Source organism: Argiope bruennichi, chromosome X2 (genome assembly GCF_947563725.1).
Source record: "Argiope bruennichi chromosome X2, qqArgBrue1.1, whole genome shotgun sequence".
Taxonomy (NCBI): Eukaryota; Metazoa; Arthropoda; class Arachnida; order Araneae; family Araneidae; genus Argiope; species Argiope bruennichi.
In genome coordinates this window covers 114,217,267-114,238,875 of record NC_079163.1, presented here as the reverse complement: position 1 = coordinate 114,238,875, position 21,609 = coordinate 114,217,267, and the positions used below count along the sequence as shown (strand labels likewise).

At 29.4% G+C, this 21,609-nt stretch overlaps 1 protein-coding gene and 1 long non-coding RNA gene across 3 annotated transcripts in view; one reads left to right on the top strand and one right to left on the bottom strand.

The window, feature by feature from the left end:
• LOC129960638 (zonadhesin-like) overlaps positions 1–21,609 on the bottom strand; it is a 164,517-nt gene that overhangs the window by 11,736 nt on the left and 131,172 nt on the right. The window contains exons 27-39 of the mRNA XM_056074187.1: positions 20,241–20,417; positions 17,893–18,066; positions 15,511–15,687; positions 14,244–14,420; positions 12,566–12,742; positions 10,602–10,775; positions 8,355–8,528; positions 7,998–8,171; positions 7,603–7,776; positions 7,228–7,401; positions 5,952–6,125; positions 5,577–5,750; positions 867–1,040 (exon numbers count right to left, since the gene is read on the bottom strand). Of these exons, the coding sequence (XP_055930162.1) occupies positions 867–1,040; positions 5,577–5,750; positions 5,952–6,125; positions 7,228–7,401; positions 7,603–7,776; positions 7,998–8,171; positions 8,355–8,528; positions 10,602–10,775; positions 12,566–12,742; positions 14,244–14,420; positions 15,511–15,687; positions 17,893–18,066; positions 20,241–20,417 (2,274 nt within the window). The remainder of the gene's footprint in view (positions 1–866; positions 1,041–5,576; positions 5,751–5,951; positions 6,126–7,227; positions 7,402–7,602; positions 7,777–7,997; positions 8,172–8,354; positions 8,529–10,601; positions 10,776–12,565; positions 12,743–14,243; positions 14,421–15,510; positions 15,688–17,892; positions 18,067–20,240; positions 20,418–21,609) is intronic.
• Positions 1–21,609, top strand: part of LOC129960639 (uncharacterized) — a 63,343-nt gene that overhangs the window by 19,674 nt on the left and 22,060 nt on the right. The gene's annotated exons all lie outside the window — the stretch shown is intronic.

Below are 21,609 nucleotides of genomic sequence, written 5' to 3'. Positions count from 1 at the left end.
TCATTATTCCTTGATACTTTTAACTCCTCTCTTAATCTATTTTGATTCTGGCTGGCTATGCGAAAAAAATGCTTATGCATTATTTTTATAAAGATATCCGTCGTCATCTTCATATCTAATTAACCATGTGTATTCAAGTGCGAAACAAGGCACCATTCCAAGATGTCTTCACTTCTAAATAATAAAAAACATGAGAGAGTTTTGTAATCCATGTATGCTGCTGTGCAATTTGATTAAATATGCCTCTTGCACGATTAAATCTGATTAATCCGATCCAAGAATGGTGAGAAGCGTGCACTAGCTACTTCTTTTCCTTTAGAAATGGCAAAACGAGAAAAGACCTCTAGAAGAGTTATCAATATTGATAAAAATGCCAGATTTCATTCTATATCCCTAGAACCTGTAACAAAACTAGATGCTTTATTCAATGTTATCAAATTAGTTAAATTCAGAAGACAAAGGTTTTTTTTAATGCATTCAATGTGCTAGCCTGTTGCTGTTATGTTTAAATTTCATTGCGACTCGTATGGATGCTAAGATAACCACCTTAATATATCACTTAAAAATATCCAAAATAATACAGCATGAAATAATCATTTGGGAATTTAAGAAAATTGAATAGGAAATGAGAAAAAAAAAAAAAACCGGCTCTAATAAAATATACAAATTTGAATTTCTCGTTTTCAAACTATTTGAAAAGATCAACAACTTTCGTAACAATGTGAATATAATGCAAGAGTTAGGATGCAAAATCAATAGTCTGATTGTGCACAAAAGTCAGGTGTACTAAATGGAATTTCTAACAATTCTTTACTTTCCGTTGATCTTTGAGATAAGCAGAAATTTGGTGAAAACTGCATACTCACCAACAGGACAACTCTCCGGACGAACGCATTTTCCATTTGGATGTCTAATAAATCCTGGTTTACAAAAGCAACCTTTGACGCATATTGGTGGACATGGATTCTTGGGAATAGGATTAGTGCAATCCGTTGGGCAAGCTGTACCACATTCTTTAAATTCTTCATTGTCACCGCAAACTGTAATAAGAACCACATTCAATTTATTTTCAAAATAATTAAAAATAGTTGAAAATGAATGTCCACATGTAATATTTGGTAATTAGCATTATTTCAAATCTCAATAGTTCCCTCTTGTGAAGATTTCAAATATTACTTACAGGAAAGTCTGTAATCCAGTGACCTATCAAGGGCAAATGAGCTCAGGACATAACATTCTGCCCTTGTTCCTCAAACTGGCGCATATGGTATCTAAACTCTTTTTGCTTCATTTTCCCCATCCCATCATTGGCAGTACATACTCAGTTATTTTCACATTTACTCCAAAAGTGTTGGGGAAAAGGTCAAATAAATTTAATTTTCTTGTGCGTGAAGTTTTTTTTTATTTATTTGGTAACTTCTTAATAATTAAATAAACAAAATTTCTAATATGTACCGTATTCAATTTGTTAATGAAGATTTCATTAAATGCAATTTATGAAATTTCTTTGTCACTTTTCTAAACATTATTTTCTAATATTAGGAAGAAAAATACGCCTATTAGTGATAGTATTTTGGTTGAATTAGTTTTCATTTCTAAAAAGTTTGCATAGATTTTACATTACTGAAAATTAATTGTAACACAGATTCATAATTAGATAATAAAAGCACAAGAAACAAGTTATTTTCACAGATAATTTGTTAGCAGTATGTGCTATTGTTTAGTATTATTCGCTGTTTCGTTTTGGGTTTCAAGATATTATGAAAATAATTTATGTATATTAATTTTTTTTAAATTCCACGTTTTGAAAACGAACTATAAAATGTAAAATAATTTCGCCTAGTCCTTTACAGATATATAAACCCAGACACATTATTAACCTGAAAATTTATGATTTTAAGTTTTGTACGAGGCTAAGATATATTATTATATATTTTTTAGCTCGTCTTAAAAACGTGATATATTAATATTTTAAAAATTAAATAATTTATTTTTAGTCGTGGGTGTGTGTGAAATTATAATTGATTTTATACTAACTTCCTGATGAGCTAACAATTTGACATGGTGCCATTTGTTAATAAAAATTTTGAGCCTATTTCAAAATTTGCATTGACCAGACAAACAAGATAGCGAATTTCTATTATATTGGCATCCAGTTCTGAACTATGCTTAAAATTTCAAGTCGCTCAATTTCAAGCTCATCGGGAAATTAATTTAAAGTCGTTAGCAAAATTTGTCCTTAACAGAGTAAACGGAATGGTAGAAAGCATGTTGATATGCCTCTATCTAACGATTTCATAAAAAAATGAAGCCACAAAATGTCAACAAATGATTTTAACATAAGATCTTAGTAAAATTGGTTTGCAGTTTCACATGCAAAACAGATATTCCTCTAATTTTTAGATATCACTTTGTATCGGTTTCATCAATTATTATTAGATCATTTGATATTTTAACCGCTAATATCTATTAGCGATGTTTTTCTCCTCAAATATGGGCTACATTTTTTCCATATTTTTTCTTTCACGAAGGCGTCTATAGTTTTGAAGTACTTAAGAATTTCTGATAAATGCTTATGGTGCACAAACGATAATTTGAAAAACAGCGAAATGGCATTTATATTATATGGTTAGTTTATTGATCTTTTTGACGATTTTTGGTTTATACGAAGTGCAACGACATCAAGTGTAATTTTTAAAATTTCGAACTGTACTGTTCATTAGAAGAAACAGTAGGATTACGAGCCCGTCTGGTGGGAGAATTACACTGCTTCAAAACTCGGGTATTTTTTCCTGCACGTAAACAGAATAGAATCGCACCTTCCATATTAGCGGCTGGTCATGAATTTAGATTTCTAAGCTAAACTCTTCAAAAATATCCTCTAAAGCACATTTCCACAATTTCACTCAACCCTGCGTTTTGGGGATAGGAATTTTTCTTTAAAAAAAAGAGATTCACATAATGACGATGGAAGCACTTTTAAAATAAAACTCAGACGTTTATTTTAACACACACACACACACACACACACACACACACACACACACACACACACACACACACACAAAAAAAAACACTTCTTGAAACCCTGATTAAAGGAAACAAAGCCTAACACAAATATCATAATACTACTCACGCTCTGATTAATATATTACAAATAAGCATTCCCTCCCTCCCTTTCTCTCTATTATATATATATATATATATATATATATATATATATATATATATACACCGAGATCGAATTTATTAACTTCTTCAATGAAATGCAAATTCAGGTCAATCATTGATTCCAACCAGCATTTTATTCCAATTAATCAACATTGATTATAATGCGGACCCAATAGAGCCCAATTTATAAAAGAAAAATGGCTCAAAATTTAACAAAAAAAATTGTCGATGATGTTGATAAAAAAGGTGAATATTAATTTATGTCCAACAGGATTGAATATCGGTGTTCCGTAAATGTGACTCCTTTCTGAGAAGAGTTTTGAACGTTAATTTTGGAACGAAATTGGTTTTTTTTAAAAAAATTTCTAATCTTTATGGGGATTTTAAAAACTTTTTTTCTTGATGATATTTGAAAGATTTGGATAAACATTGGAGGGTTTTTTTTTCTTTAAATTTAAGCATCTGAGGCTTTTAATGCTTTTATCATTAAAAAGATAGTATATTGCAACTTTTTCCAACTGTAAAACGAAAAAAAAAAAAAATTCCATTGCTTTTAACCGTTTTTCCTAAATTAGTAAGTTTCAAATTTGTAAGGATGGAATTTTGTGATCGATTTTTTACTTATTTCCTCGTGTACTAGAATTCTGAAATTTTTGCAGTTACTGTTCCTCAACGATAAAAGAATAATTTAATAATTTTAGGACTTTCATTTATTAGTTGATATAGTTATTTGCTGAAAATTGTTTTCACAGAGATCATTTAGAAATTAATTCGAGAAGTATTAATTATATATTTGTAACCATGAATAATGGAAAATATTGAAGATTTAAATGTAGACAATAATAAAAATTTAAAAAAAAACTTTTAAACATGGTTTTATTAGTTCAGTAGGAAGTAGCAAATAATATCCTTTAAAAAAAAACAAGCAATATTACAAAGAAAATAGGTGATATATCTGATACTTCTCGGGATTAAAGTTCATTCCTGCATAATATTTTTATTGTAAAAATAATTTTTCTATAAAATATTATAAAGAACACAATCCTTTTATATCTGAAACATGTTAATTAAATTTGTATAAAAATTGAACCTAACGATGTTTAAAACTCTCCGATAGCTAATTTTTCTAAAAGTTATTAATATTCGTTTTACTAGCACTGGGGAATTTCGTATACGAATCTAAAGCATGAGAATGTTTGTCTTCTCTTGAGCGATTGACTTATTTTCAAGCGAGTTTAAATCATTACATTAAATTCTATAAAAGCATTATCAAATGGAAAGAGAAATTAAAATAAATAGTGGAATTAAATAAATATTTAATTAAATTTTGTACTTCAAAAATTTAGTAGTACTCCTTCTGTTGTCTTACATAATAAGTGTTTAAAATTAAATTGAATTTGGCCCAGTTGTTGAAAAAGAGATCTGGAGCATATATGGCCACATTGATTTATATTAAGATACAATATAATTATAAGAAAAATATTCTTGGATATTCCTTGATAGTTAGAATGTATTGAAAATGCGATTAAATTTCCAATTTACTCAGAGTATTTCTATCAGAATCCCAAACCTTTTCGATTTCGTTCTGTTATTTATACTTTTGATTGAAAAAATCAATTAGAACATCATAAAAAGAATTTAAAAATTTATTCTTAAAATAAACATATTATTTTGAACCACAATATTTAATATTCTAGTAGAATACTAAATGCATGGATTATGCATAAATTGGAATATTTATTTTTTAAAATCTAGAAAGTTAATAGAAGACAATTTTCTTCCCGATGAAATTTCATGTTATTGGTTATAACATGGATGTAAACAGAAGAAACGTCGGCCAAATTGATACATCGATATACTTACACCGTTGCAGAACCAGGTTGACCACATTCTATTCTCGGATAAGGCTTAGGTTTTTACATATTTTTTTCAAAATCCACAGCGAGTATCATAAGAAATAAAGATTAAAAACTACAAAATATGAAATATGCAATACTTAAAGAAAAAAAAGCGTTTATCAGGCTAATATAAAGGAAAAATAAAAAAATAAAAATTATGAAAAATCTGTAGGTCGGAACAAAAAGCGTGAGGTGTAGGAAAAATATATGAAAAGTATATATATCATAAGAATCGCAATAAATATCATACGAAACAAACAATCGAGAATATTCATTACATGAAATATAAAATATACTATAAATGTGATTGCAATTCAATTTTTTAAGAGTTTTTCTGTCTAGTCTCCATACTTTCAATTTTTTTGTTTTGACCTTCATTTGTTGATGAAAAATTTATTACTTATTTTTATATATTGATAAAAGTGGGGTTTCTTTTTGGAAATGGTTTTTACATTTATTTTTTTATTAATAGTTCTATGAAAAATATTTCCAAAATTTAATACTTACTAACTGGGCACGATTCTGGCCGTATGCATTTTCCAGTGGGATCTCGAATAAAGCCTGCCCTACAAAAGCAACCCCTCACACAAATTTGCGGGCATCCACCTTGTGGTATCGGATTCGTACAATTGGCAGGACAAGCCGTACCACATTCTTGAAACTCTTCGTTCTCAGAACAAACTAGTAAAAAGAATTACATAAATATTAGATTAAATGGTAAAAAGTAATGAAAAAATGTTTCTTAGAAGTCAAATATATTTTTTCAAATATTTTCTTCGAAGCATAAAAATATATTTCAGCACATTTTGATGACATTTGCAACAATTTCTTTGGAAATTACTTCGAAATTTTAGATTAGATTTTTTTAAACTACAGACTTACCTAACGGACATTGCTCTGGCCTCACGCATCTTCCAGATGAATCTCTGATAAAACCTGGTTTGCAGAAACATCCTCTCACACAGATTGCCGGACATGCACGTTGTGGTACAGGAGATGAACAACTGGCAGGACAAGCTGTTCCGCATTCTTGAAACACTTCATTTTCACCACAGACTATAACATTAAGAAAGGGATAAATTGATTGTCACTTATCTCTGAGCCACGAAAAGCAAAAGAAAAAAAAAGTAAGGGGGGGGGGAGAAAGAAATGTCAGTGAATTTTACTTAATCCACTGCAATCAAGGTAGTTGGGGTAATAATGGTTGTCTTATTTTATTATGTTTTTTAATTCATGTAAAATTGTGACTTTGATAAAATGAAAAACGCGTTATTATTAATGTTACTGTCCTCTCTAGGTATTTAAATGAATTTTTGATTTCCACTTTAAATTTTGCTGAACATTTTTTTTTTCGATGGTAATACGACCAGTGAAGTTAATTCGGTCATTTTCCTCTTTTTCACAATGAATTCTTTTCTGTTGGGTTTTATTTCAATTACGAAAAGAAATTAATGACAACAATTTATTTCTATGAGCAAAGCTTATTTTCCTTTGAGTGTAATTAAATTACTCTAAAATATCCAAAATTTTTCAAATTACTGTAAGAAATATTAAAATCACACCAAAAAGGGGGTAGGAGTTGAAATCTTAAATAAAAATTATCTTCAATTTTGAAGGAATACCAGCATGCAGAGGCTACAGTCACTAGTAATCTTTTTTATCAACAGCTACGCTAATAAAATATCTTATGATTCATGTAAGACGAAGTTTTAAGAAAACTCATTGCATGTTATTGAAGAGCATTAAAAACCATATCAGGTTTAATAATATTTCACATTTCTTTATTTCACCAACTGTATGAAAAAGAGAAAATTTACGGGATTAAAATAAAATAATCTTTCCGGAAGGGAAGCAAGCATTTTTTCATTAACACAAAACATTATAGACTAATTAAAATCAGCGCACTACTGAGCCGTCTTTTTCTTTTTTATCAGGACAGTAAACACCTTCTTTATAAAAAGGAATGCGCCTAGTCGTCTTATTAGTACCATATTACCCTAGAACACATTGCATTTCTCTGTAAATTTTTCCTATAATTCTTAAATTTTTATTCAATACATTTTAATTTGGGAAACATAACCAAATGCACATCGTTCAAGTGAAAGGCATTTTTTAGCTGAAATTTTATTTCAGAATAGCTTTAATGCTGGAAACTCACCTACTGGACACTGCTCTGGCCTTACGCATTTTCCAGTTGGATCTCTGACAAATCCTGGTTTGCAAAAACAACCTCTCACACACATTTCTGGGCATGGAAGCTGTGGTAGTAGATTAGGACATTTGGCAGGACAAGATGTACCGCATTCTTGAAATAATTCATTTTCACCACAAACTGTGAAACAAATATAATTTTAAAAATTTTTGGAGTGAATTTGAATTGCGCAAAGAGAAGAAATTCGGTTGAAATCTAAGATAATTAGTTAAGATTTGTTTGAAACTCTACATTATTTCATATACAAAATTTTGAAGAATTTTTATTTTCTTATATTCTACTTCGATATCAATTCGATCGTTATTAAAACTAAACCCTTACCTACTGGGCACTGCTCTGGTCTTACACACCTTCCAGATGGGTCTCTGATAAAGCCTGGTCTACAGAAACACCCTCTCACGCAAATAGCCGGGCATGGATGCGTTGGTTTAGGATTAGTACAATTCGCAGCGCATGCTGTACCACATTCTTGGAATTCTTCATTCTCACTACAGACTGTCAGAAGAGATTGGTTTCTATGAACTTTTATATATATTTGAATTAAATATAGAAAACCACATTTGACTTGTAAATGAACACATATCTTTAAATTTCATGCTTTAGAAACAAACTTTGTCGCTGTACCACCCCTTCCCCCGTGCACAGACATACACTTAAAAATATATCCTCTTTTCTTATTGTTCATGGATTTAGAATATTTTCAAAATTACACTTACTTAATGGACATTGTTCAGGGCGCACACACCTCCCAGATGGATCTCTGATAAAACCTGGCCTGCAGAAACACCCTCTCACACAAATGGCAGGACATGGACGCATAGTAACTGGACTGGTGCAGTTGGCAGGACATGCTGTTCCACATTCTTGGAAAACTTCATTTTCTCCACACACTGACACACACAAAAAAAATCAAAAACAATTTATTTTCAAGAATCTTCTAGTAGTGGAAAGCAAATTAAATCAATTCATATTTATTGAATGGCATAGTACATTTCTCGATAACGTTTTGTTACTATTCTGCTGTGATCATTCCGAAATTTTATTTCAGAATAGATTTAATGGCTGAAACTTACCTACTGGACACTGTTCTGGCCTTACGCATCTTCCAGTTGGGTCTCTAATAAAACCTGGTTTACAGAAACAGCTTCTAACGCATATTGCAGGGCATGGACTCTGTGGTAAAGGACTAGTACAGTTGGCAGGACACGCTGTACCACATTCTTGAAACTCTTCGTTTTCCCTGCAAACTTTTACAAAAAATTGAAATTCATTTGATAAAATTGTTTGAAAAATATAATTAAAAAGTATTTGCAAGGTAATTGTTATAAACATTTATGAAATATAAATTCTAACGTAGTTATTCAAAAAATTTTCGATCTTTATTGATCCGAAATATATTCTATAGTAAGGTATTTATTGTTTAGTAATATTCAGAGGAATAAAAGTGCGCTTTTTATTTGCTTGTAATTTTTCATAATGTGAAAATATATTTTTCTTACGATGAGAATGGAAAGTAGTTTTAAAAATGAAATACTTGTCGGTTAAATATATGAAAACGAGGACAAATTCTTTGAAGCATGAAAGAAGATTTTGTTCTACACTTTTCCTAGTAAACGATATTAAGTTTGAAGACAATTTTATTTCTCTATGAACTATTATTCTATCTGGATAAAGGGATATCAGCAAACTAATAAAACATTTTTCTGCTTCCTCATAATGAGTCACTCAATCGAAATTTGTAATTATCTGCAATAATCCGAGTATTAAGCCTTAGATACCAATAAGGAATCACAATAAATGTTTTTCTGTTTTTAATTGTTGAAAAAGTTCGTGGAGAAATTCTTTGATACTGAAGGAATGAAACGGTTTAAAATGATCATATGAAACAAAAAAGGCGTTTCAAGAGAGCAATCTTAATGTAGCTAATTAAAGAATAGGTATAATCAAAATTAAAATAAATATGATGGTAATTTAAATTTTCCTTCAAATTCCTGTAGATTTTTTTCCTTCAAAATTATTTTCACAAATATATCATGTATTCATGTAATTCTTATCGGGTTAAAAACTTTTAATTAATTTCTGTTAGAAGCCTTTCAAATAAAAATGTGCTGAAAATCTTGTTGTATTTCTAAGTACGAATAACATTAAGAAAAATATCAGAAAGTAATATATGGAAGCCTGATAATAGCAATTAATTTATGTTTAAGATATCAAATTCTAACTATTTAATAATCACCATTTTAGAAAACTGAAAAATAATATATTAATTTTAATAAAAATAGACCTCTTCATTACAGAGATAATGAATATATAAAGGAATATTGGGATACTAAGTGTTAAATCAAATGATATTCCCTTTGATGTCTTGTTATTTAAGTGCTTTTATTTTTTAGTTAAATTTTTCTTGTTATTTTCCTATACTTGCATGCTGTGCAGAAAAATATAATTTCTTTTTTGTGAAAATAATAAAAATAAAAACAGTGAAGTGTTAGTCAATTTCGGTAAATATAAGTTTTTTAAAAGTTAATTGTAATTAAAATAATATTCTATTTAACACAGAAAATGTTTGTAATCACATAATTGAATATTTTATGAATGTCAGCTCAACAAAAGTATAAAATTAGAACAAGTTGATTTACTAAAATTAAAAGTAAGATCATATAATTCTTTGTTTTAGAATATTTTTAATGTTGGGGCATAGAAGATAATAAGAAGTGGTGTATTTTTAATATTTATTGCAGTTTAATTATGGTTTTTTTAAATTTATATTTCTACATTCTTTAACTACACAATATTGACTTTGTGTTTTTTATTCTTTCGTGCCTATAAGTCTTAAATTCTTCATGGGAATATTCTAAGGTGATGTTCTTTAATTGCAATTGGCATAATTCTAATAAAGAATTCTGTAATTGCAATAGGGAATTTTCTAACGATGTACTAAAGTAGTATGTAATCTTTTTCTAAGTTTAGAAAAAAATGAAGGAAAAATTCTTTACTGATAATGTTTTAGTATTGTTTACTAGGCTAATAGTTTATATATTTAATTTATGAGAAGTTCATTTTGTAATGTATTTTTTAATTAAAAAATAATAATAGCTTGCAATTTTAATTGTAAGTATCCTAATAATTACATATGCTGGAAGGATCTTGTTTTCAAAAATAAATGCTTGTATTACGCTCGTTTCATTCCTATATTTAAAAAGGAAATAGTAAGTGAGATTCCCATCTCATTTAAAAATCTCATTTTTTGAAAATATTTTCTTTAAATATCACGCTGATTTCGTGAAAATAAAGAAAATTTTATAAAACTCCAAACTCACCAGCTGGACACAATTCAGGTCGTACGCAGTTGCCGCTTAGATCCCTGACAAAGCCTGGTTTACAGAAGCAGCCTCGAACACAAATTGCACGGCAGGGACGTTGTTCTGTTCCACTGATACAAGTTGCTGGACATGCGGTACCGCACTTTTGGAATTCCTCGTTCTCTCCACAAACTATAGGAACAAATGCAAATGGGATATTTAAATGAGATGACAAAAAGGCACATTTATCATATTGATAAATATTTTAAATTGTAGAAGACAGAAGCGCAATTATAAAAGCATCCATAGAAAGGATTTTGCTGCTCCTTCGCCCTAATCTATAGAATGATAATGATGTGATTCCTATGATATTTCATTTAACAAGCGAAGGAATCACGAATTCAAACTTCTGAAGGCAACTTCTGAAAGCACACAACATAAAATCTCCACAATCTGCCCTTCAGAAAAGTAGACAGTCAGATTTCATTTATTTATAAAATTACAATAAAACAGATAAGGAGCATCCTTCATGTATTATTCTTCTAATGATCGTACATAATTTTTAAATTTGCTTGTCTGTGCTATAGTTCATAGAATATACCCAATCATTTAGTTATACTCTGAACAAGCAGAGCGTAAACCAGTCTTCTTAAAGATGCTCAGTAAATTTTAAAATAACAATATACAATTATTATGATTTACTTTGTAAAAAAGTGTCATTTATGCTGAAAATTTAAATGAGCCCTAATTATAGTTAGGAGTTTTAAGCCTTTTTTAGCACCGAAGACTTGCAGGTATCGAGTTAAAAATTATATATAATGACTATAAAATTACACACATTATATATAAAGTGTCTACTATAATAGAGGTTTAATAGTAATTTCTTAGTCGCTAGAGAGAAGTATGTACTTCCAGCTGGAAAAAGGCGTTAAATGACGTATTATATTTTATGCCGTTTGTGTCAATAAATGAACTGCTGAAAACTTACGAAATCTAATCTTTCATACAGAGCTTCATACCTATTTATCATATTTAGTAAAACATTTATGGCATAATAAAGTTTTAAACATTAAAAGTTTCACTCTTTTGCGGCAAAACTGATCGAATTATGAAGATTCGAATTTCCAATATTCATACCATCGCCTGTTGTTTCGAGGAAATGCTGTGCTTTGATCAGCGGATATTCCTCCAGACCACCAACGATATGGTTTAAAATAATGATTTTCAACGCTTCAAAAATCGGTTAGTTTTGGTAGCAAGTATACTCACAAAAATGTATGGTCGAAAATTTTCAGTTTATTCACAAGAAATAAAATTAACTCAACAACATTAAAAGCAATTTATACACTTAATTAAAAATTTTAGAAAACTTTTTAAAGTACAAATCGTATTTCTTCTGAGTAAGCGGTTTATATTTTTAACATATTGAGAACCAAACCTATTTTCAAGAAATTTAACGATGACAACTTATTTTGAGATTAGATGTCAATGTGTTTATAGTTAAAGATAATCAGATTCTAAATTTCTGTCTGAGAGTATTTATTAATGATCAAAGTAATATTGCGTTCGATAATAAGATTATTTAAGCCATAAAAGCAGATTTTGAGAGGTTTGAATTATTTACTACTATTAATTGGCCCGCTTTTCTTCTCATTGATTAATTTATGAAGATCAATACCACATCATGACAGTTCGAACAGCTTTCAGCCCTCTCCTTAATGTTATATCCGTTTATTACGAACATAAATCATAATCACAAATGATAGTAATTGAAAAATCAAAGTGACTTGCGAAATATAAAAAGACATATTTGCTTATTATTCCAAAATATAGTGGCTTTCTTTATCAAATTGAGAATAGATTAACATCCTTGTAAAATAAAATACAACTTTAAAATTCAAACAAAATTTGCCCTTTTTTTTCCTTTTCTGGTATATAATTTAGGAAATAAGTTGATTACTTTTGTTTGTGCATTTGCTTACCAATTGGACACGAACTAGGTCGAACACAATCTCCATCTCTATTTCTTACAAACCCTGGTTTGCAGAAGCAGCCTTTTGTGCATTGAAGTGGACAAGGGAGAGCTGGAATGCCGAGGTTGTCGCAAGTTATTTGACATGGAAGACCGCACTCTTTGAACTCCTCGTTTGGTCTACAAACTGCAATGAAAAGAAATGTAAATGTCAAAAGTGTAAGCCGTCAAAATTTACAGTATAAGAGTACAAATTAGGACTGGAAATTTAAGTTGAAATGACCAAAAGGAAAAGTATTTCTAAAAATGCGAAAGTATGCACATGTTTCGAAAATTTCAAATCGCTTTATTTCGAAATGATATGGACTTTTGACTTGGTAATAGAATTTTTTTATTTTAAAAAGGTCATATTTGAGAGGTATTTCTCAAAATAAAAATTGTGAATAAGCTCCGTTACTTAAAAATTTTTTGAATTTTGCAAATTTAGATAGTATCTATCGTATGCTATGAAATTAACTATTACAGTTAATACTTAACTATAAGTTAATACAGAATATTGGATATGATCGTTCTTTTGATTAAACAAGACGATTAGCTTGTTCACTCAACCTTTGATACGACTTATGCGAGGTGTGAATGCTTAATTTATTATAAAATTTATTTAAATACTTTAATACGACTTATGCGAAGTGTGAATTATTATAGGACTCACTTAAAGTCTTTAATACGGTTTATGTGCAATGCGAATTGTTTATTTATTATGAGACTTATTTAAGGGCTTTAACAGAACCGATATTTATTGCTGTATGAAGCATGTATATATATAGGAATGAAGGTCAAATGCGAGAGTCGTTAAATAATATTAGTTTTTCATGAAATAAGTATGGTTGATACTTTGAAATGTTCTTAGATTAAGCGAGACGATCACTGTATGGACTTATTCACTCAATCTTTATTATGTTACCTTTGATATATTTGATACTTTGATTGATAAATGATTACAGGTATGAAAATTTGTCAGTGGAGTTTGAAAATGGTGCAATATCTTGAGACACCATCAAGCCTTTTTTTGCCCTCGAATTTATAATTTTTGTTAGATGCGACAGTTGATATTTCATTATACTGACCTTCGATAGAATTTTGCTTACATTCGATCATAAAAATGATTTTTCTATCCTAATTATAATGAGCAATCAAATAAACTTTCATTGATAGCAAGTTTTAATTTTACTACTTAATTTGTATTTTCTCTTCAAAACTTGGATGTATTGTTTTTATCTCTTTTTTGCTTTGTATTTTGTGATTTTCAAAATTTTCTTTCCCTGCTTTCTTTCTTTCTTTCTGTATCCCCCAAATTGATACGAGATCTTCCTATTCTAATCTTAGAAAACGTTCATTTTAGAGTTGTTTGGGTAGTTCAATTATTTCATTCCAAGTAAAAATGTTACCTTTATTTAAATTTCTTTAGGAGATAAGGGTAGCAATGAACGCCATAGCTTGTGAAAAGCTCTTTTTTATTACTTAATTTATGTATATAACTTTTTCCTTAAAAGCATACTTGGTGTTGCAATGTTAATTTAGAAAGGAATAAATAAATTTTACAGAATTGAAGACTGATTTAGAAAAACTTCGATATATTTAGAGCTAAATGCGATGGAGTAGCAAAATTTCGGAAGTTAAGAACTTACCTACTGGGCACATGGTAGGCAGAATACACTTTCCAGATGAATCTCTTACAAATCCGCTCTTACAAAAACATCCTTTAACGCATATTGCTGGACACAATCTTTGCGGTTGAAGATGATTGGTGCAGTTAGCAGGACAGGCTGAACCACATTCTTTAAATTCTTCGTTTACTCCACAAACTATTTTAAAATAAGCAGCTCGTTTCATTTGAAATAAAATTCTGTGCAGTTGGATATATATATAAAAAAAGAATATATTTCATAAGACTTTAAACTAGAACCAATAACTTCCTTCCCCAAATATTTCGATTTTATTCCTACTAATAATTAAATTGCATCTAAAAATGCTTTATGGGAAAGCTTTCTATTAAGTATTTGGTAGAATTTCAGAAAATTATGAGGAATTATGCTTTAAAATGAAAATTTGTGATCTATTTGTTTGATTACCAATCATAGATAACATTCATCGTACATCCCAGATACGATATTCAAAGCAAAGTAGTAAAAATGCCCACATGTTATATTTTTGCTTTCTGCAAGTTTTCACTTTTATCAGTAAATAACAGACTGGATTAGTTGTATTTTTTCACTTAGAAATTTTACAATCAAATACTTATAAAATTGTTCTGAAAAGCCTAGAATACTTATTTTTCTGTAGCGCAAGTGACAAGTAATACCCTCTGGATGAAAATGTGAGAAATTTATGTTACTGAATATCTTTTAAAATTAAAACATTTAACATATTTGCGAAGACTTGGTTTAAAAAAGTATCTGCTTGTTTGAAAGTATCTGCTGCTAAAACTAACCAACAACCATTTAGTATGGTTAGTCTAATATATTAAATTATATTATGATTTAAATATGTTCATTGATAGCAAACGGCACATTTACCACTGGAAAGAGAATTATACACGAATTATTATAACTGAAAAAATAAGCACCTTGCTTTTATTCCTTCTATATATGGTGAATACAGAATGGCATGCGTTCTGTGAATGGCAAAGCTAGTATTCAATATTGAACGCCATTCGATGCTGTGACACTGACATTAAATAGTACACATGCATTGACCAGATTAATACAATTGAAGACACATATCGCTATTTTTTCCCAACATGCAAATCTAGGATCTGTTTGTGAAAATACATCGTAATTAGATGTTAAATGAGGTATTGTGCTACAATATCAAACATTTTTTAAACATACAATTCTTTAATGCTATGAATGGAAAGAATAAAATATTTATTCATATCATTAAGTGCTATCTTACCAACTGGGCAAAAATTAGGCAATATACATCTTCCAGTTCTATCTCTAACATAACCAGGTTTACAGAAACACCCTTTAACGCATTGTTGTGGGCAAGGAACATTCGATGTACCAATGTTGTCACAGGTGAGGGGGCAAGCAGAGCCGCATTCCTGAAACTGTTCATTTTCTTTGCAAACTGAAAGATATCGAATCAAATTTTATTATAATTTAAACGTCTCTATGTAAGGTAATTAATCAGAAATGGAGAAGACTAATAATCTCGATATTTAATCCAAAACCTTCGTAAAATTTCTTCATTTAAAAGTTAATGTTTCAAAATAGAATTCAAATATTTTGAAGCTAAAATATTTTGTACTATATAGGTTCTTAGCACTGATTGACATTTTTATAAATTTTTTTATTAGAAGCAAGTGAGGATTTAGTATAATTTTCGCCCCCGCCATTCTGAACTTGCAAAAACGATACTTTTATTGATTTTAATTTAATCTATAAAATCAGTGTTTAAGTAACAAATATTTAACCACATTGAAGCAACAAAACATTTAAATAAGGTTAACTTTCAAGATAGTTTCGGCATTTCGCGTATAAAAAATTAAAGTAATATTATAAATAAAATGGTAAAGAAAGTCCTGGACTCTTTTTGGTTCATTCAAAATACTGAAAGTTTACCAGGAATGTTTGATGATTTGTGATTCAATAAACCAACTACTTTAAAAAGGATCACACTTAATTGCAAGCGACTTTGGAAGCTTGAAAAAAATATAAGAATAATGTTCAGAAATTTAAACGATGATTGATTTTAATTTCATTAAGTTGAAATGCATGACTTTTATAAAACAAATGAAAGCACAAATTTAGATAACCTTGAAAGTGGTACAAAAAATCGAGAGGTATCGGGACTTCAAATGATCCGAGCTCCTGGGTGATTGCTTACTTTCCCTATTTGATAATTCGGCCTTTATTAGAACGAAAATCTGACCGAGAATCTTAAAATGTACAAAATGCTGCTATTTTCTAAGATTATTAATTAAGGCCTTATCTTTTTATTTCTTCAAAAAGGATATTTCTTTTAAATAATCTTTTCAAGAATATTTAATTGAAAGTCATTTTCTTACATGAAGTATTTTTCTCTCTCGCTGAATCGTAATCAGATTAGGCTGAAACAACAATTTTCCTTTCTGAAATTGTAAACAAGAAGAGAATTTTTCCGTCATTGGTATATTACAGACCTATATACTATTTCCGTTGGAGGATCATCTTCTTTAAGCACACATATGACAATCATTTTTTAATATTTAATATTTAAAGCACAGTTTTTATGAGCAATTAAATAATTATTTAAAAAATAGAAAAATCAAATCATACTAATTTAAACTCAACCCATAAAGGGATCTGCTATTAATAATAAAATAACAAATCATATTTCTTTACATTTGATTTTAGTAAACATAAATAACTTTAGCATATATAAAGATTTTTGAAACAATCAGATTATAATTATTTACATTCAGTTTAGAGAGAATCGTGAATGTGAAAGAGGTGGATCTAATGAATTCGTATACAGTTACAGAAAATAATATCAGGGTTCACAGATTTCTACCATAAAATTCAATATTCCTATATTGAAATATCGATCCTTAATATCTATCTCTAGCGTCATCCTAATCGCCTGAAGATATTTTAACGTATGTCATTTAGGTCTGCGCTATAGTTACTATTGGCAAATACACATAATATAAACAACAACACACATACTGATGTATCAAAATAATATCAAATCTTTGATTGGCAGATTTCAGAATTAGCAAATTTCAATCACTTGCCAGACTTGCAAGCGGATTTCTGATGCAACACGAATATCATGGAGTGTTAAAGGATTGGGTTTGAATTCAGCTACTTTTAAGAAGTGCACTGCATGTGTGAAAAAAGCAAGCTAAAATAATTTGCAAATTATCGTTAAACTATATTTCTTTAAATGTACCAATTTTTAACATTGAAAAGCTTCTTTTTTTCGAGTTTTTCAGTGATTCGAGATTCAATGAGATAATAATATAACTCAGAAAATAATTATATAATAATATAATTTTCATTTTAATAAATATTTAAAAGGCGCAGAAAATAATTTTTAAGCAGCCAGATGTGTGTCAGAAGGCTTTAAAACTCTTTCTCTATAACAGGGCTGATTTATATGAGTGACGCAAAGGCATCACAAAATAAAGGCAAGTTATTCATTTTGCAAATACTGCGAATGATCACGAACATGACAGTTCGAAGGAAATTAAGGCAAAGTTCAATTGGATGTTAGATGACACAGTTACTTGTGTCATTAAATTTTATATAAATCAACTTTATTTCATAAAAATTTTAACACATAACTTACCTACAGGACATAATTCAGGACGTATACATTTTCCCTGAGAATTTCTTACAAATCCATCTAAACAGAAGCAACCTTTGACACATACGGCTGGGCATAGCTGTTGTCCTTGAGGATGAGTGCAATTGGCTGGGCATGCTGTGCCGCATTCTTTGAATTCTTCATTTTCTCCACAAACTGCCGAGAAAACATTTATCTCAGAAATATACCTCTACCAGTAGCGAGCGCTAACACAGTGACAGGAAGCCAGCCTTTATGATGATCATCATAACAGCTGATTATTTTAAGAAACTTACTTTTTAAGAAGTTTCATCTCATCTAATTCTTTAACTTTTTTCTTCGTTTATTGAGACATTAAAATATATTTTAGTAAATTGATAATTTCTAGAAAGCACTGAGACTTGCTATCTTCTGTGACTTTGATCCCATAACATTAGTTTATTAATTCAGTATAGTAATAATCTATTAAGCATTGTTTGCCATATCATGGAAGAAAATTTTTTTAAAAATTATTACAGAAATTTTGGCATCAATCAAATAAATCAATAGTGTTTTTTTTGGCATCATACCTTCTTTCATATTTATATAAAAACATTATTATTAGTGACATAGCAAGGACCAGAGGAGTCTGAGATCTTTCTTTTCTTTCCCATTACATTTAATGTTATATAGTGAAATAAATCTACTACATAGACAGGCTCTCTGGCATTTATGACGTTCTCCCATCACTACTCTGCTGACTCGAATAGTAATATAAGTCGAACGCTATCATACCTCATACAGATTTTATCTTACATTTTTCTAAGCTTTTCTCTGGCAACGCAATGTCTCCAGTAACACTATTAAAAAGATAGAATGCTGGCATCAGCAAAAATCTTCTTCCTCGCAGGAAGATATTTACGGGATTTGTCGCGAAGAATAGCTGCCTATCAGACAGAATGGTTCTTTATTAACGCCATCATCTTTGCTCCTAATCGAGGCAGAAAGCTAGCATTAAGTCGTTGGACATTACTAAACAAAAGTATTATGATCAAATCTGTTATTTCTATATACGAGAAAAAAAACTCACTTTTCTTCGAGGAAAACTTTACATTTATTTTGTCATAAATGATTACAGTACAGTATGCATACTATAAAAAGTTTTCCTACCAAATTCCTTTTATCTCTAAGTTGAAGAACGGAGTAAAATTTTATTTCCAGAAAAATGTAAATCTCCTTAGGTTATATACTTTATGTAAATATAAAATAATTTAAAGTTAAGCTTATTTTAAAATAGTTTTTAACTCTTTAAGTTGTCTGTCTTAAAGTTATACCTTTTTAAAAATATTCTCTACATCGATATACTGCGACATCAAATATTAGACTACGAGAATTGTTTAAATGTCATAGTTTGATTGAAAAATCTCTCCTCTTATGAAGAAGTTATCATTTTTCAGCGAACATTGTTCCAACTTGCCAAACACATAACGATACTTGGTTTGTAAACGATAACGATAAAAAACGACGAAGCTCTTTCTGATCAGTTGAGTTTTGATATTTGCCAACATCTTAGAAACAACATGATCATAAAATAACTTTTTCTGTTTGGAGGCCTCTACAGTTAAATATAATAAACGTAATAAAGCCAAATTTCATACGTAGATTGTGGAAAGCTTGGGGTTGAATTACACAAAAACGAGGCCTATGTAATAAATACCTCAAAGAAAAAAATTCTGCATATTGAAAATGTAGCCCTAATGCTGATTAATAAAAGAATATTTCCTGTGAATTTCACACTACATGTCATCTGTGTGTGAATTTTTATCACTCGAATATTAAAGAAATTTTGCATAATCTATTTTTTGTCCATTCGTTCTTGTTTTCAATGTTTTCGCCTGGACAGCTCAGAAATCTCCCCCAACAATGATTTTTGATACTATTTTTTATTACGATTCTTCCTTTGAAATTTGTATTTTGGTTTCATTCCATTTATTACTTTTACTTGCTGATGTCTCCAAATAGATCAAGTTATTTATTAGCCCCTTATATATTTTTCATCCTTTTAAATCGAGAAATACTTAAATTTGACATTTATGTGAGAACAACAAATATTTTATATTTCCCTCATGTGGAGCTTCGATTATGAGGGGATCTTATTATAAGACATTTAGACATTTTTAAAATTAGTCGAATAATCTGTCTATAATATTACAACAGAAATGTAAGAAACGAAATCAATTTTCAAGGGAAACTGCTAATAATGAATCGTATCTTCCTGATAATCATTAAAAAATATAAAAAATAATATAAATTTAATTTAAAAAATATTATATAAAGGAGAATAAATTTAGAATTTTGTTAATGAACCTTACCGATTGGACAGAAATTCGGGAGTATACAGTTGCCTTCTCTATTTCTAACATACCCAGGTTTACAGAAGCATCCTTTGATACATTTGAGTGCACAAATAGTTGTATGTTTATGTAAATCGTCACATGTGTCCTGGCAGGCTGTACCACATTCTTGAAATACTTCATTTTTCGGGCATACTGAAAAAAAAAAGCGACTAACATAGTACCTCTTTGGAGAAAGTATAAAAAGGTCTTTAAGTCTTTTGACTACAATTTTTTTGGCAATTTATAATAGAAAAACCTTAGAAAATAAATACTTTTGAAAAATTACGACATGTTTTTTTTTATTTTTTTTTATTTCTATTGTATAGTTACAAAAACATCTAGGTAATGCCTTCATGTTTTATATATTCTGAACTCTCAAATGAAATAAAGTAAACCAATAATCTTTTCGTTGTTTTTAATTTTTAATTTTTGTTGTGTAGTTTATTTTGTGCAATGCAGTTTTCAAAAGAATTATTAGAATCATTTTAATATTGAGGCTGAAAGTTTTAATAATCTTAGTTATACAAAAAAGAGCATCTATATCTATAAATAAAATATCTTGAATATGCAAAGTGAATGTATACTGATTTTAAAATTTCTCTCTCAAAAGTTTTTATAGATATGTGTTAGTAACACATTCCCACCACATTAATTATTATAATATATTATGAATTAAAATTACATGGAAACATGGTCGAATAATTCTTGAAATCAAAGGATTATAGAATATAATGAATACAAAATTATACCTTAAATATAAGCATTATCTATTTTTTTCTTACAATATTACAGCCTTCCACAGCAAAATGGGGCTGCAGTGGCCTACTAAATGGCAAGGTCTCAACTTCAAGACCATAAGGCTTCGGTTTTGAAATTCTATAGAACTAAAGATCTGTCATAAAAGCGTGTCTGATGACGTCGTAAGTCAATGATCTACCCTTTGGCTTAATGGAAAAGCTTAGAAAGAGGGGTACCAGCAAAGATGACCACCTCATCAACTGATCGTGATTCAATACATTAAGGTTAGTCCCAAAATAGACTTCCCCTTTTTGCTACAAGGGATAACGTTAATATAACTAAACATTATATAACTTAAGCTCGAGTTTCTAATGGCAGTTTTAGGCCACCGCTATCTTTTCACAAATCTCTTATCTAGTCCAAATAAACTATGTACCACTTCATATTTAGCTGTCACAGATGTACCAATCAACTAACAAAACATTGCAAACCAAAGCTGCATTATAAGTACTTTATTTAAGGTTGGAAATATTGATTTATACCTGAAAGGTAAGTTTGAAATGCATTCTTTTTTATATTCAGGGCATTAGTTATCTTTCGGATTGTT